The 16,978-nt window shown below is 38.0% G+C and overlaps 3 protein-coding genes across 3 annotated transcripts; 1 reads left to right on the top strand and 2 right to left on the bottom strand.

Annotated features, from left to right (window-relative positions):
• Nucleotides 1-278: 278 nt before the first annotated feature.
• On the bottom strand, nt 279-4,036 carry cybrd1 (cytochrome b reductase 1; the record flags this gene model as incomplete). Its single annotated transcript, XM_083908414.1, has 4 exons — nt 279-719; nt 816-970; nt 2,651-2,859; nt 3,844-4,036. 4 exons carry the CDS (start codon nt 4,034-4,036, stop codon nt 443-445), a joined length of 834 nt encoding a protein of 277 aa, XP_083764540.1. The 3' UTR covers nt 279-442.
• Nucleotides 4,037-5,467: 1,431 nt separating this feature from the next.
• Nucleotides 5,468-11,718, bottom strand: dcaf17 (ddb1 and cul4 associated factor 17; the record flags this gene model as incomplete). The annotated part of the gene is made up of 14 exons (XM_083908884.1): nt 5,468-5,586; nt 5,683-5,838; nt 5,970-6,053; nt 6,364-6,451; nt 6,632-6,741; nt 7,814-7,956; nt 8,062-8,164; nt 8,917-9,024; nt 9,112-9,201; nt 9,957-10,035; nt 10,131-10,267; nt 10,386-10,476; nt 11,403-11,506; nt 11,590-11,718. 14 exons carry the CDS (start codon nt 11,716-11,718, stop codon nt 5,479-5,481), a joined length of 1,530 nt encoding a protein of 509 aa, XP_083765010.1. The 3' UTR covers nt 5,468-5,478.
• A 1,151-nt stretch (nt 11,719-12,869) lies between these two features.
• Nucleotides 12,870-16,866, top strand: mettl8 (methyltransferase 8, methylcytidine; the record flags this gene model as incomplete). Its single annotated transcript, XM_083908955.1, has 9 exons — nt 12,870-13,021; nt 13,677-13,768; nt 13,866-14,203; nt 14,913-14,962; nt 15,332-15,392; nt 15,772-15,911; nt 16,266-16,372; nt 16,507-16,572; nt 16,721-16,866. The coding sequence occupies 9 exons, from the start codon at nt 12,870-12,872 to the stop codon at nt 16,864-16,866; spliced, it is 1,152 nt and encodes a 383-aa protein (XP_083765081.1).
• Nucleotides 16,867-16,978: the final 112 nt, after the last annotated feature.

The raw sequence follows: 16,978 nt of genomic DNA, 5'->3' as shown, positions 1-16,978 counted from the left end.
ACACACACACACACACACATAAACATACAGTATATATATATATTGATCTTAACCCTCTGAGCAGTCAGTATTAAAACATTAATAATAATATTTGGTAATATTCAAGAACTATAGCATGCTGGTTAGAAATATTTATTGTGAAGTGTGCAGGTTCTTAATATCCAAATATATCATAATACAAAAAAGTTGAAGGTTAGAAAAAGTGTTGTGACTATTTGTACAGTGTATGACAACAACAGACATCCCCACATTAAGAATAATATCCCTTATAAAGTAGCACACTAGCACATTGCTATTTACGTGCACTTGCAAGACAAAATGGTTGAGAAAGCAAGCATAACATAAAGTGCCAGCAAATTGAAATATGTAGGAAGATCAGCACACTCTCTCTGTGTGGCTGCATACTGTACATCCAGCACTGAAGACAAGTATACTTCTGTAATCAGTTAGTCTGATCATCAAATTTGTTTATCCTCCTCCTAACATCCCCAGAGGCCTCGGCATCAGCACCATCAGACAGCTGAGACAGGGCTGGACCGACTTTGGTGTCCTCACCTCCACCATCGGTATGCAGAGTATGCAGGATATGGTCACTGGGACGTTTCCAAGATGGACGAGTTGCAATCCACAGGATCAGAATTCCAAACGCCACCAGTAGGAGTCCCAGAACATTAGTAAAAACTGCCTCTGGTGGCAAGTCCTTATACTTTGGGTTATTCCTTTGTCATAATGAACAAAAAATAGAGTTAAAATAGAGTTTACACAGCAGATTGCACAACAGATTTATGCAACAGTATTTACTTTGAAATACTTACAGGCCAAAAATTAGTTTCTCTGTGATGCCCATGAGTGCCACAGCTATAACACTGCCAAAGAGCAATAAACCGCCGAAGACATGGAGGGGCATGAACGCTGCTCTCCAGGTTACAGGAGTGATTGGTATCAAGTACATGCCAACTCCAAGAACAAGCTGCTCATTGACGAGAAGAAGAAAAAAGTGCACCTGTCAGATACTGTATGAATGAAGAATGGAACTCACCATGATTTAGCCTTTTTATAGACAATGAATTTGTTTGTTGGTGGCATCACAACAGTTTGATTTGGGACTCTTCCACCAACCTGGAGTCACCTGTGCTTGAATATTATTGATACAAATGGAACATGATAAATTACATCAATTAGAGTGTCACTGTTGTTGTTTTGTTTTTTATCTTAGCTGGTAGTAAAATCAAGTGGCCTGGTCTTGATCAACACTTTCACATTCAGAGTGAAACACAGCAAAGTTGAGTTATGCTGAACTTGAGAAGAAACATAACAAAATACAACAGCAGACATTGCATTTGCTGTAAACAGTTCGTCTTCAAAACTCGGACTAAATGTGAAAACGTGCACTAATCTTCAACTAATCTACAACTACAAAATAAAACACACTGTTAAGCAGCTGCTCAGTTTGCTTTAGACCAGCGGTGTCAAACTCATTTTCACTGAGGGCCACATCAGCATAATGGTTACCCTCATAGGTCCAGATGTAACTGTCATACAGAATAAATGTAACTAAATGTAACCAAATATAATGTCAAATAAAGGTAACTACTCCGTTACATATTGCTAAATAACTTTCTGTATTTATAACTTATTCAAGTTACAAGAATGATGCATTATAGATGTAACCCAGTCCGCGATGGTGTTTCTTGACAAACACAACAAGCGTTTTAAAAGTCTGTATCTGGTCGGGTCAGACCTGCTCACACACCTTCAGCATGCACTGATTCAAAAAACGCACCCTCAGGAAAAGACTTTGAAGCACGGGTGATTCCTTCAGCCACAATAAAGCTAGCTTTCACCAGAGGTGGAAAAAGTACTAAAATATTGTACTAAAAGTACCAATACTTTGATGAACTATTACTCAAGTAGAGGTAAAAAGTAGACATCTGAAAATGTGCTCAAGTAGAAGTAAGAAGTAGTTCATTTGAAATGTACTTTAAGTAAAATTTACTTAGTTACTTCGCGTGGGGTGTGAGGGTAGTAGAAATATGACAAGGGGTCAGAAATCCAAAACTATTTTGGAGCTCACGCGCCCGGCGCGACACAGGATATTACACCACTTTTATGTTGCGCCCTCTATGTTCACGCTGGTGCTAATCACTCAAGTAAAATACAAAATCCTGATTTTAAATTGTACTTAAAAAATACAAAATACAAAATACACCAAAAAAGTATTCAATACAGTAACTTGAGTAAATTAGTATTTCGTTACTTTCCACCTCTGGTTTTTACTGCCGCTTCGTTTTTGGTTGTTGCTTTTGTGAACACATTCTGCTGCGATCACAGGCTCAATCTCATTTTCACTCGTCGCGTGATGCGTATACAATGATACACTGCGATCTAGTGACGGGATGCCGTCACTTTGCGGGTAACGCAATCGCCATGCATTGTGGGAAATGTAGTTTATGGTCAATGCACGTCTTAAAGCAGCATAGACCTAATTTAACACAGATTTTTAAGACCAATTAATCTCTCGCGGGCCACATACAATGACGTGGCGGGCCACATCTGGCCCCCGAGCCTTGAGATTGACACCTGTGCTTTGGCCCATCATGCCTATCATACCCATCAATGCAGATCAATGGTAATGAATGAGTTTGTTTACCTGTAGACAGTACAGTATCAGAGCTATCAGGCCCAACCAGCTGTGCAGACTGTACATGTTTGGTATTTTTGCTCCGTTGTGGAAGTCAAAAACCGCCACAGTGGCTATAACGGCGCAAATGAAGGCCGCCAAGTGCAAGCCGGCATGAATGAACTTCATCGTTAACTTGCTGCACTGCCAGGTCCAAGGAAGCCTGTAGACAATGATGGCTGCAAGAAAAAAGGTCATTCAGTGTAAGTTTTAATATTATTTTTAATTTAAATCCAGTTTCCTTCTAATTTGTTATGGTGATGTTTTGTAAATAAATATTATTATTGTCATTATACACATTTCTTTTTATGTCTTTAAACAAGTCATTCTTAAAGTACCCACAGACAGGGGCGCAGCTTGTGAACAGGCAAGGCAGGCAACTGCTTGGGGCCCTGAGCTGATAGGAGGCCCCCGACACTCGGAGCCTGAGGTCTGTTTTTACTGAAATGTGCAGTGACCAGCCGCATCCCCGTCCCCCTTAAAAAACAATGGCCGATTTGCAATGACATCTCAGTAGTAAACCTCCCTAAAGGGGCCCCACCTCACTTTAACCTGTGTGAAGTTATCGTTCTGCAAGTTGGAAAATGAAGAGGATTATTTACAGTGTAATGCATCTTTTTTACTCAGTTTATATATGTTTTTTCGAGTTATTGTTTTATAATGTGGGTTCTTTACAGTGTAATGTTTCTGTAGTTTTTCAAAAGCTATTTACAGTATTTTATTGTTCTTTACATTTATATTTTAACATACTTTTTAATTACAAGGTTTTTCCATGTTATTTAAATTATTTCGAAAAAATAAAATATTTTGAACTCATACATTTTTCGTTGTCAGATTATTTATTAGCCTGACGAGCCAGACCCACATCAAGATGGTGCGTCTAGATTTCTAGGCTAATTATTTATAACATAATGGTGATGAACACTGGTTGGAAGGGCCCCCTGGGAATTTTTGCTTAGGGCCCCTACAGACTCTAGAATCACCTCTGCCCACAGATCATGGGTCAGTAGTATAATAAAGTACAACAAATAAGAAACTGTAAGTTCTACATACTAATAGGCAGTGGAAAATGATCTCAAGCCTGGAGGTTTACTTTCTTTACATTCCATCACAGCTTCAAACTCAAACCTGTGGAACAACAAAACAAAACACAGTCCTCTCACCTGTTCCATGCAAGAAAATAAACCCGGTGACCATTAACACCGGGTGCCAGTTGAACTCGGCCAGTGCTCCATCCCAGGCCAAGCCTTCCCTGTACTGAAGAACCCAAATCAGCACGAATGTTACCGAGAGGAGTCCCAGGAAGACCGCGGCTGAGAAAACGAGAAGGAATTCTCTCCGGTTCTCCGTCGCCATCATCAGAGACAGTGAAGGAGCAGCTGCTTTCTACACACGATCACTTTCCGAAGGACCGAGCACAGTCACGTGTGCGGGAGCTGTTCAAAACAAAGACGAGTGAAGGAAATGGGTTTTGTAACTTCAGTGTTTACAGGAGTGAGGACAGATTAGCAATGGTGGAGGGACTAAAGTTACCGCCCCGCGGAAACATGGTCCAAGTCTCCTCCTGTGTCCATGACAGGCGTTGAATAACAAACACTCGTTTGAGGGAAAAAAAAAGTTTTGGGATACATTAAAGGTATATTCTAGTTATGTAACATTTATTTAACGAGGGTAAAATACATATTTAATTTAACTTTCCCTTAAAGGTGCCATATGTAAGAATGTGGCCAAAAACGGTTACTATATTCAAATTCAAAATACAGAGGTCTTTAAGGTTTCGTTTTCTGACATAGCTGGCAACCCGTGGTTGCTCGTCAGCTGAGACTCTACTGACTGCAATGATTGGTAGACGGAGGTAGGTGGCGCCACATGCCAAAACATGATTTCAAAACAAAAGCAAAATACATTTTTTTAATGCAAATATTTTGTCTGTACTGTTGTTGTTGGTGAGTTCAGTTTGTTATATGAACATTATTCCTGAGTCTCTGTGACTGTAGATTTTATGGCCAGTTGCTTTAGATTTATTACATAATGCACCTTTAAGGTGAGAGCAAGTAGTATCACATGTGGTTCTCCCTAGGATTTAAACCAGTGTGAGTTGACCTTTGTGACATGGTGCGTTACCCTGCCGGAAGTACGCATCATAAGATGGACACACTGCAGTTTTAAAGGGATGGGCGCAGTCAGCAACAGCACTCGGGTAATCTATGTTTCTATGTTGTTTTGACTATATTGTGACCCCTACCGTCAATTAATTTTTAGCTGGACTAACACAACAAATAAAAATCTGTTACACTGAAATAATCAGGACATCTGCTCTCTGTCCATGGAAACACAAAGATATGAGGGACCAGATGCTCATCCATAGTGAGAAGCTGATCAGTAATTTTTGGAGGGCCTATATTGTGCTGTAGCTTGGAATCATTTTAATGTATAGACGGGTTGTATGGGCTTGTTTCATGTCTGACAACTGAGCTTTGGGGACGAGAGCAAGTAGACAATCGATTACAAAAAATCAACTTATTGATTAGATTTGGTAACAAATCTCATGATGGAAATGCAAAATGAGGCAGATGTACATAACTAGTTTTATTACAATGTACAAAATAATTTTATTTTAAGAAAAATGTATAAAAATCTTCACAAGTGTGAGACATAATGAGGAAAACTGTATTACAATTATTTTGATTAATTAACCAATGCACAAAATAAATCATTATGCACAACACCGAAAAGCATTATAAGTGTAACCGAAAACAAATCCATGAGTTGCTTTCCAGCCGCTCCGTGTGCATCATTCATTTCTTGTTATCCTCAAGTTTATAAACATGGCAGCAGAAGTTGGAATGCTTTTGTTCAATATGAACAATTGTGTCTTTGTCAAAGAACAAGTCATGCCGGTAAGTCTGCAAAAAGAAAAAGATAAGAGCAACCATGAATTCCCATAGAGAAGTGAACTGTATGTTGTCCAAGCGATGGTGAATTAATGTCAAGTTACTCACCTCGTCCCAAGGTTCAAGCAGATCGATTTTCCGCTGTAACTGTCCGTTCTGATTGTCGTGCAGCCGGATGAGAGCTCTTCCCTCTCCCTCTTCACCGTTAGTCACCACCACTGCCAAGAGGTCCAGCTCATCCTCATATTCTACCATACGGAAAGTCTGCAAATGAAGAAAAATGTAGAATAACAACAGACTCTGTATCGTCCTTGTACAGTGCTTCATAGATTTCAATATTTCCCACATAAAGTACATACAACTAAACTGTATAATTAACACAATAAATGTCATACCTCTTGATCTGGGTCATCGTCGAGCTGATGAAATCTCCTCTTCACTGTGCGGCCTGATGATGTGACAGTGACTTGTGAGGTCAGCTGCAATCATTAACAACCGTTGAGATGATGAAAATGTAAAGTCAAATCAAGAAAAGATTATCTACTCTGTGCTTCTGCTCTACGACATTTCAGATCTCAGGTGTTCTTCAAGCTCGATAATAGTAAGTGTGTAAAGAAATATTTTAGTATTGTTGATTTTGAAGAACAATCTTGACAAAAGAAAGAGTCAGGGTGTTTTCCCCCCATTCTTTTACTACACACAAGTCAATACCCAGCACCTCACTATAATTATAAAACGAGTCTGTCCACAACATAGTGAGGCTGCTAGACAGACGACCAATATACTTACATTGTTATTTCGAAGAGTCTTCATAGAGAAATCCTCAATAACCTTTGATGGCAAACCACTGTTCAGTTCTCCAAGGATTTTCAGGACGCTTTGAGAAAGAAAAAAGAAAAAAAAGATTTTTCCAGAAGATAAAATAATCAAAAAGAAGAAATACACTACATTTATCAAACAACATACAATATACAGGAGGGGAATAAAAAGTAATTTATTGATTTATCTCTTATTTTCCTTACACTCATTGTAGTGCAAAAGTTGACCATTTACTTACTTTATGGTAGTTGGCCCAATGTGGATGATTCTTCCCGAGTCGTCCGGGTGGAAGAAGATCCCATCGCTCTCCAGAGAGCAGCAGTTCATGTTCTGTATACCATTTGTTGCCTGATGTCATAAAATTACAATGAATGTTAAATGAGTTAATTACGAAACTACAACTTTTAACCAAATGAAACATTTTCTGTGACACGTAGCTGTTTCCAAGTATTAACAAACTGCACACAGATCACTGTAAAAATGACACTTGACGGACAGGACTTACTATAACCACTATATATTGGTACATTTTTGCCTCTATTGCAACGCAAGAGCTTCCAAGAATGAGTTTAATAAAGGTTCTTAAAAGGATATACTGCATTCTATTTCAAAATAACTGTATATTCCATTGTGCTCTTAAATGGAAAAAAAGTATTTTGGAAAATTTAGCAGCTCCATTTTATTTTCATGTTCTTCCACAATTTCTTCTGCAGCCTTAGTTGCAGCGAACCAGAAATATATGTGAACAGTAAAGTAAGAAATAAGAAAGCACAATTCAAGTATGTGACACAAGCCGAAAATCTCTGAACTTAGTGACCTGAAAAAAAAATTATGTGGGGTTTTTCAACAGTGAAAAAAGGTTTAGTTGTGTTCTGTTGTGTACAGCGGCAGAATACAAAGACTGTCAAAAACATCTGTGGCCTTCTTACTTTGACACTTTCAATAGGCTACGACCAATTTGGTGACAGTACAGTCTATCACATATCAGCTTGTAAAACCATGCGCAGCATTTTGGACTCAAACTCAAACATGATTTTCTCCAAATGTGGAGGGAATGTGATTTGAGAGGGAGCTGATTGGTCAAGCTAAAAATAAACGAGAAAATTACTTCATTCACAAAGGAATCTTTGCATCCTGTGAAACTACACACAGTCCACAACGAAAACATGAGATTGTATGGTAGGAATAATTTCATCATTATGTCATTGTACAGTAAAATACATCATATGATGTAACAATTCACTAACACGTTCAGAGATCCAATAATGCTCTTATTTATTTCTCATGTCAACATTATGAAATGGTACCATTCACACAATAAGCATTACCTGCTAAGATGAATATATAGCGTCAATACTTCTCACTGAAATGTGTGATTGTTTATTGTATTGTTAAACAGGATTCTTTATTATAAATTTACCATGACGTTGTCCATGAGAGAACAGATGTGGTGAGTCCCCTTGTATTTCTTGTGTGGTGGCGTATAGATGTAGTGCCACGGGTAACCACCGATCTGGACACCGTTATTAGAGCAGGGCACCTCAAAAAGCACAGGTGGACAATCTGTGCGATAAGAGTTTAAACATTTAATAAAAAATAAAATATCTTGCTTACAGAGGCCAAGTAGGTTGTAACCTAAGCCACCAGTATAAACCGAAAAACACTCACCTGTGATCTGGATATTTACCGGGATACCGACTTGAGCTCCCCCCACTGTTTTGCCGCCAAGAAGAGAACTGCTCTCTCCAAGCACCAACGTCTCTGTCATAAACTGAGAATAAAGAGGGGAGTTGTGAAAATAATCCACACAGAAACAGATAATCTGACATTATGAAATATTCATTAAAGGTCCCATATTATGCAAAATAAACTTTTCAATCATTTAAATACTCTGGAGGCCCCATCAGTCGGCAAAGTGTGATAAAAGATGACACACTCATGTTTTTGTGGTCCTCCTCAGTCTAAGTACAGGAGATGAAACACGCAATGTTGACTTCCGTACTCATTGGGACGTCACAAGACGCTAAATTCCTGGAATCGTTGTCTCACGGAGCTCCGCTTTGTCCGTAAAACACGCGAGAGTGCTGGTGAGGGGCTCAGAGGATACATGTTATATATGACGATAATGTGCCTGCAAGAGCCTACAAATGATCACTTTTCCAAATGCTAACTGCTGTTAGCTTCCAGTAGCCTTTGTGGCTGATGTAATTTCCTGTCTTTTTTTTTTTATATATATGATTATGATACTACTAAACCGACCGTTCTGAACAGGGCTGTTTTGGCAGGGTGATTGAACTGCTGTGGTGCTTCATCTTTAAGGTATTTTGACCAAAGCATGTCATAGACATGTTCATTAGGACACCAGGGAACTAGGTTAACTTGGAGAAATAGGGTATAATATGAGACCTTTAAGATATTCATAAAATAAATGTTGTCCTCCAGGTGCTATGTTGGATTTGGATTTATTAAGTATTCAGCTTATGAAACAAACTGGGCTGGCAACGGAGAAAAATATATACATACCCTGTTCACAATGTTCTCAAAGCTGTACAATTTCACAGACTTGTTGCTATAAGACACCGCAAGAACTCCTTGAGACAGAACGACATCGGTCACACCTTTTCCAAATACCTGAAAAATTTACATTTGGATTTCAATAACAGCAAATAACACCTGCAGACACAAGTGGAAAATTCAATATACAATAGATCTGCATACCTTTCTGTTGATCTCCATAACCCCTACAATTTGCAAGGGAAAAACATGAAAGATTGCCAGGTGCATCACTGTATTATGAGTAATTCCCGCCTGTGGAATAAAACAAAAGAGAAAAAGAGAACATCCTTATAAACAGATGAATCTAAAGATTGACTGATTCAGGTAAATTAAATGTAGTGGGGTTTAGTTTCTATGTTTTTGAACAAAACAAGAAATGAGAAGACATTATCTTCAGCTCACTAAGACACTTAAATAGACAGTGTAGTTCACTAATTTATGAAATAATGTACACCAAACAATTCAGAATTGATGGCAAAATCATTATAAAGATTGGTGCCACCAAAATGGAATACATCCAATAAAAATCCACAAACTTAGGAAGTTAAATGTGCAGCAAATTCCTTAGCTTTTTTAGGAAAACGTGTAAAACATTCTATATCTCTTTCAAACACGACATGAATCCAAACACAATTAGAGCTGAATCGATTATTAATCGATTACTAAATTAATCGCCAACTGTTTTGATAATCGGTTTTAAGCTTTTTTCATTATAAAACCAGATTTCTGATTGTTTTAGCTTCTTAAATGTGAATATTTTCTTGGTTTCTTTGCTCCACATAACAAAGAAATCATTAAAACTGAATCATTTTGGTTTGTAAACAAAACAAGACATTCGAGAACATCATCATTTCCAGCTTTGACAAACACTGATCAACGTTTTGTAACATTTTCTGACATTTTATGGACCAAACGATTCATCGATTAATCGAGAAAATAATCGACAGATTCATCGATTACGAAAATAATCGTTAGTTGCAGCTCTAAACACAATAGATTAATCTTACCTGCCGTTGTAAAGGTGTTTCTTTGTTTTGAACTGATTTAACATAGAATGTCTCTTGCGATGCCTCCCAGCTAAGATACCTTCAAAAATTAAAAAAACGAAAAAGCTATAAATGTTTTTTAAATTAAATGCATTCATCTCCATTCAATAGAAAATCAGAGCCTTTACACAGTACCTGAACTTATGATTTGAAGAAAGGTAAACTCTTTGCAGCCCTTCCCCTGTTTCAGCTGAAAGACGATACAGCCAGTTATTTGCCGTCAAAGCCAAGAGGCTCGGTTTATGGTCAGAGGAAGAAGCCAATGTTTTGTCCTGTCAAAGAGACAGAGGACTCAACAGTCTGAAACTGGGTTGCAAAAACCTTGTCATTGAAAGTTCAGAACAACAATGAATGTGAACACAAAATGTATGTTACTTGAGTTTCACTTACAAGTGGGCTTTGACACAGCAAGGCATCTTCAAATTTTTCCTGTTTAGACCTTTTGGGCAATTTGTACAAAAGTTGAGGCTCGGAGTGAGCACTGGAAGAAGAGGAGGATTGAATCATCACTGTGTCAATTAGCATAATGTAACAGTTAATCCATTTTTACTACATTTTCAACTTCGATTTTTACTTTCTTAAAGTAGATCTCTTCTATGCAACTAGAGCCACATTTCCAACTCTAAGTACCAATAATTTTATGATTAGATTTTGATTTTCTGAGGATGCAGGTTGTGGCACAAGATAGACATGTTTTCTTTAAAATAGATTGTTGACCTTGCTAGACAGGAGAGTGTGTTGACAGAAATATGAGCAGCCATGATAGTCTTGGTTCTATAGTTTGTTTGTCTTACAGCATAAGTCAAAAAGTAAAGAAGGGCAAATGCTAATTCTATGTGCTTTAAGACAGAAGGCAACAAAGAGATGTATACATGTAGTAGTGCATGGACAAAAGCGATCGATACAACTCATGTCTATTAGCACATTCCCAGTCACACTCTGTGGCAGAAAACAGAAAAACACTGTGGTTCAGTGAAGGCCTGGCGGAATAAGGAAGTGTTTAAGTTTCATCTTAAATGTGGAGGACTGGTGATCGATCTCAGGTCAAGGGGTAGCATGTTCCAGAATAAAGGATTACAATAATTTATAAGGCCACCTCACTAATCCTTGTTCTGACTCTAGGGCCAGTGAGAAGAAAGCTGCCTGCTGCACCAGAGGATCGATGGGTTTGCAGATTAGGATTTTGATGCAATGGTCTGGAGATGTTGATTATGACCCAACAAAGAAATTCTAAGATTTTGCTCATGAGTATTAAAAAAAAAATCAAGCACACACAAAAAAACTAATTTGTTAACCAGCTTCTAAGAGGGGGGAGTGTATGTGTGGGAAAGTGAGCAGCAGATGTTTGCAATCTTGCTTTTTATAGTTTGATTTATGTTTAAAGTACTGTGATAAAATCATACTCACCAACTGTAGCAGTTAAGGTAATTTTCGAAGTAGACTTTACCATTTTCATACTTGATAGTGGATTTTGAGGTCTTGCTCCATACTTTTATGAAATTCCTGTTTTCCTACAGTATACAAATGTATATTTTTAATTACACTAGTAACTCTGACTACAACAAATGAGCACAAGTGCATAGCTGTGGATTACCTGTAGGAGGATCCCTCTGAAGACCTTCATGTTGTGCCTCAGCAGAGTCCCAGCATCCGCGATGCCTCTGCTCCTGCGGCTCAGCAGCTCAGTGCTGTTTACAGCCCTGTTCCTCCGGGACGGCGCCATCAGCAGGTCGCTCTTTCATTTACAGGAAGGACGACCAGCTGCACGCATGTCATGTCAAGAGACTAAAAGCCTGAGGTGACCCCAACACCGCCGTCACAGTTCAAAGACAGGTGAGGACGAGTTTTGGGTTTCTGTCGGTCAAAGTTAAAAACTACTTACTATCCCGCATGTTTGGAACGGCTTGAAACTAGCGTTAGCCACAACGTGTTATGAGTTTCACTCAACGCCAGCTCGCTGTAAACCACCCAACACAGCTTAGTCAAACGGGACCGTTGTCCAGACGTTATAAACAATAAAGTGTTATTAAAAGCGATAAGCTGGTGGACGCTAATGTCGCGTTTTGACTGTAAGCTGCTCCCATCACTTTTACCCCCAAACAAACGTCTTCGTTTGTTGCAGTTTGATTGCGGACGAGACGTGGTAAAGGCTCTTTGCTGCCACCGACAGGTCATTTGTAGATGTGCAGTTAAAATATTTTTTACACTCACCGGCATTTTGGTCATTTTCACGAGGGTGCCTAAACCTAAACTTACACAACTATTTATGGTGTAAATGCATATATTTTCCCCAAATCCTATCAAATAAAACAACATGCGAGCAGCCTGAAATATGATCTGTTATTAAAGAAGTCATGAACAGTTGCTCAAATTAAAAAAACAATATATCTGTTAACCATTTTCACTTCGCATAACAGTAATGATGAAGGTCAAGGATTGAGTGTTCTCCAACATAACTGTATATATTAATATTGGCATAACAATAACCTCCTTGTTAAAAATAAATCCCAATACATATCAGTATTGTTGAACCACATTTTTGAAAAGGAAACAGCAAAGTGCACGGTGCAATACAACAGTAAATCATACATGATCAGTATTTGTTCTTGTATAAAACAGGAACACAAATACACACACAAAATGGGCACTAACTGAGCCTAACTGAGCACGGAGTCATTATCTGTAGACATTGCTATTCATCATTAACTAATGTATTTTTGCTTGAATGTATTTCGGTTTGCTACTTTGTTTTACTGAAATTGTTCCAGAAAATAAAGTTCATGTGAAAAAGATTAAAACATGAAGATGTTGACAATATCCAGCCACCAGCATTGTTAAAGGTTTTTTAACTCTTCCTGCATTTTTACAGAGTAAATGCATAACGCCCGGAGCCTCTCTTTAGCCAATTTGGCTAAAGCTTACAGCAGATTGTCCACAAGACGAAAAAGCACTGGAGAAAGACCGTCAGCTCCACTGGGTTCACGGTTACTGACCAATCATGATGACATCTTTAAACACAACATGTGGTTAGTGTTATTTCTTTGCCACCAATATGTGCATGTATACCTTGTATTGGGAATAGTATTTATTGTATTTGTGTGAACTTTTAATGACATTACACTGAAATTATAGTCTCACAGTGTGAAAACGTTTAATTAGTGTGATCGCTGCAAACAATCCCACTGTATGTTTTTGGGTTGCAGGTCTATTGTAGACCTGTGTTTTTTTATTTTATTCTGCGGTTCCACATACTTCAACGTAGATACTTCATTCAAAGTCAAACCATTCAGCTCATTTAGGACATCATTGCGTGTATTTTTGTAATAATTTCTGAAAAATCCAAATAGTTTTGAACATTTTCCCCTATTAAAATTAATTGAAAACTACTTCAAAAACACACATATTCCGCTTCTTATTTGTTCCACGTACTTAAACGGAGAAATTTAATTCAGAGTTAAAAATGTTCAGTCTAGATACAAATTCAGTTTCAAAATATTTAACTTCTGTCTAAAAAAAAAATTCTCATTCAAGTGCATTGAAATGCACTTCGTACACACTAATGTTCTACTATACTTACTGGTTGCACTTTTGGTTAATTTAATATCATTGGTTAGGCAGCAAATCATAGTTTCACCATTGTACAGTTTGAACAGATTTGTTTTGTAATGCCTCCTGTGTCAGGGACCATGTGCAGTGGACAGAAGAGGATAAAGAAAATGCACGACAAAAGGCACAAGAAAATTCCCTTGTACAAATTCCCTTGAAGGAACAAGGCAAGAAAATATTCCTTCAAAATATTTACCAGATACATTCAATTGAAGATATGTGGCAAGTAAATGGTAAATATGTGACTCATTTTCCTCCATGCAGGTACATTTGATACAGAAGCTCACTGCTACTGGGACCAATTTTACGAGATGCACCAGAATAAGTTCTTCAAAGATCGCAAGTGGCTATTTTTCGAATTCCCAGAACTTATTCCTTCAGCTAAAAAAAGCCAGGCCACAACCAGGTGTCAAGGTGACCAGCAGACAGCAATCCTGCTCCCTAATGGATCCAGCCTGAACCCAGAGACCAGTCTCCATCAACACAGTGACACCACTCCCTATCACAGACATGTCTCTGATTATCCAAGAGCATCAGAAGAAAAACATGTTCTCCAGACTTCTACTTTCCCTGGGCAACATGCATCTTTCAGGATATTGGAGGTTTTTAAATATGTCCGTATGTACAGTGCTCTGCAAAAAAAGAAAAAGTCACACACTGTAATATTTGGCTTAGTGTAGCATACAAGCCTGTGGGGGGCAGTCTTACAATCTGTGATAGCTTCACTTGGTCAGGTTCATGTTCAACAGCTGAATACCTAAATATACTCAATAACAGGGATTATCTGGCATATTCCAAGATTACAATGTCACGATTCATTGGGCTCAAATTGTCAAAGAATGGTTCAAGGAGCACGTGACATAAATTGACCACCACAGAGTCCAGACGTCAAAACCATTGAGAATCTTGGAGAAGGCTTCTCGTTCCAGTGCCCCCTGTTGGTTTCTCAATAATCACCAAAACAGTCTGCGTTCTGTCGGACCCTGCGGTGTGTGACCTACTTTTTTCACTGACACCAAAACAAAAACAAAAAACAGAGAGAGAGAGTCATGTGGAGGTGATAGCCTTAATCAGTGTTGCGTAAACCTATTTGCGATGATTTGAATGTAACAGACATTTTTTGATATTTAAAAAAATTGCAAAAAACAGCTTTAACACAGTAGGCCAACAATGCTGTGACGCTGCACAAGTGTGGAAACAAGGCCACAGCGAATGCCACAAATTTGTTTGACTTTTTTTTTGGCCAGGCAGTGTAAAACTTTAGTTCATGTGTGGAGACCACCTTACTTTGCCAAATCTCATCTCTTACAGGTTGGATGTGGAGTCGGTAACAGCGCATTTCCCATTCTTAATTCCATAAGGTGAGTGCATATCATAATTTAAAACCCTCATTTCCTTCTTTTTGCGTCTTAATCCAAGATATTGACTGTAACAAATGTGGGAAATTAGTTCAGTTTAGATGACATGTCAATAATTGTGATGATACCGTCTTTTTGAAAGTATCTATTTCCGTTATAGTATAAATTTATCTCATGATGAAGTTCTGCATGGTACTATTGTGCCTGCGAATCTGGAAGGGACAAGTGTGAGGATGTCAGCACTAAAATCAGTTTCTCAGTTCATATTTGAACAAAGTTGAGTTTTAGAGCCATAAACTGCTACGTCATCAGTGTTATTACCTTTACATGTTGTAATTTGAGGGATGATAAACTGATTTCTTTGTTTTACAGAGGAAGCGATGCATTTTTATATTGTTGTGACTTCTCCCCACGTGCCGTTCACCTGGTCAAGGTATTTCTAGTATTGTTTGTTGTGAAACTTTATTAATCATGATACATATCTTCAAGTTAATGGTGCCTAATGTAATAATTTACATTTAAAAACGACCAAACTCATACGTAATCTAAAAAAGGAAACTGGAACAAAAAAAATCTGGTAGATTAAGTAACATAGATTAGATCTGGTTTATTTATACCAGATAACATTTAGCAATATTGTGTAATTTACATATTAACCTGAGTGCAGAATTAGACAAAACATTGAGTGCAAAGGTCACGGTCACAGAGCCACTTAAAACGGTGATCATAGTACTTATCTCAAACACAATCTTGCAATTAACATGGTGAATAACACTGAACATACAGTAATCTACTTTATTTTTGTCACACAGAGCCATGGAGACTATGATGACTCTGTGTGTCACGCCTTTGTCCATGACATTTGTGAGGAGATGGCCTCCTTTCCTTTCCCTATTCAGAGCCTGGATGTTATTCTCGCAGTCTTTGTGTTCTCCTCCATTCATCCGGAGCGGTAGGCGAACACAGAAATAATAGAGTCTTGAGTCATTTATTTGTCCCCAGCTCACCTTCATTTTCTTAAGGCTTTGTCTGAATGTCATTGCAAAATGGAAATATAAAACTTACGGCAGACCGCGTTGCGTCATAGCGAAATGTTCTGTATTAACCCTACAGTGGTTGACATCAAAATGTGATATTTAAATTGTAATAACAGACATAATCAATGAGGATTTAGTTTTACACGTTGTATTGACATGGTCTTTTAAGACTTTTAAATGTTTATTTTAATGAATTAACACATTTGAATGAAAAACAAGTTTCACGTACTTGGATTACTGAGAATGATAACTTGATATACCATTGACAGAATACAGGAAGTAGTGAATCGACTAGCATCATACCTGAAACATGGAGGGATATTCCTTTTCCGTGATTATGGGAGATATGACTTCTCACAGCTCAGGTTTAAGAAGGGTGAGTCTCCATAGAATTAAATACATTCCAATCTATTTTTATCTATTTAACCATATGTGTTGCGTATTATATATTGTGTGTGGATTGTTGTTTGAATACAAGATAAATCTTTTGATATAATCTTTTACAATCAGGACGGTGTTTATCAGAGAACTTCTACACTCGTGGAGATGGAACCTGTGTTTATTTTTTCACAAAAGGTATTTCTGACCTCTGTGACAACTCATTTCGGAAAGTAGTGAGACGTAATTCATTGGCGGTTATTTTGAATAAACATAGATAATAATATTGTAGATTATAATTATTTTTTTTAAATCCTGGCTGTTTACCCTGATGTGTTATGTACAGGTGAGGTTCATGATTTGTTTTCCAACGCCGGACTGGAAGAAATTCAGAATCTGGAGGACAGACGGCTTCAAGTGAACAGAGGAAAGAAAGTTGCAATGCACCGTGTTTGGATGCAAAGCAAATACAGGAAGCCACTTCCACCTTGACCACTGTAACACTCGGCCGTGCACGACCCTTAGACTGTGCTGCTTATCCACTAAAATCTGATGACTTTGTAAATGTGATTTATTTTTTTTATTTTTTTTACCAGCTGTATGT

The sequence above is a fragment of the Microchirus variegatus genome (genome assembly GCF_963457635.1).
Source record: "Microchirus variegatus genome assembly, chromosome: 22".
NCBI lineage: Eukaryota > Metazoa > Chordata > Actinopteri > Pleuronectiformes > Soleidae > Microchirus > Microchirus variegatus.
The sequence above is the reverse complement of the archived record's forward strand: the minus strand, read 5'-3'. Positions and strand labels throughout refer to the sequence as shown.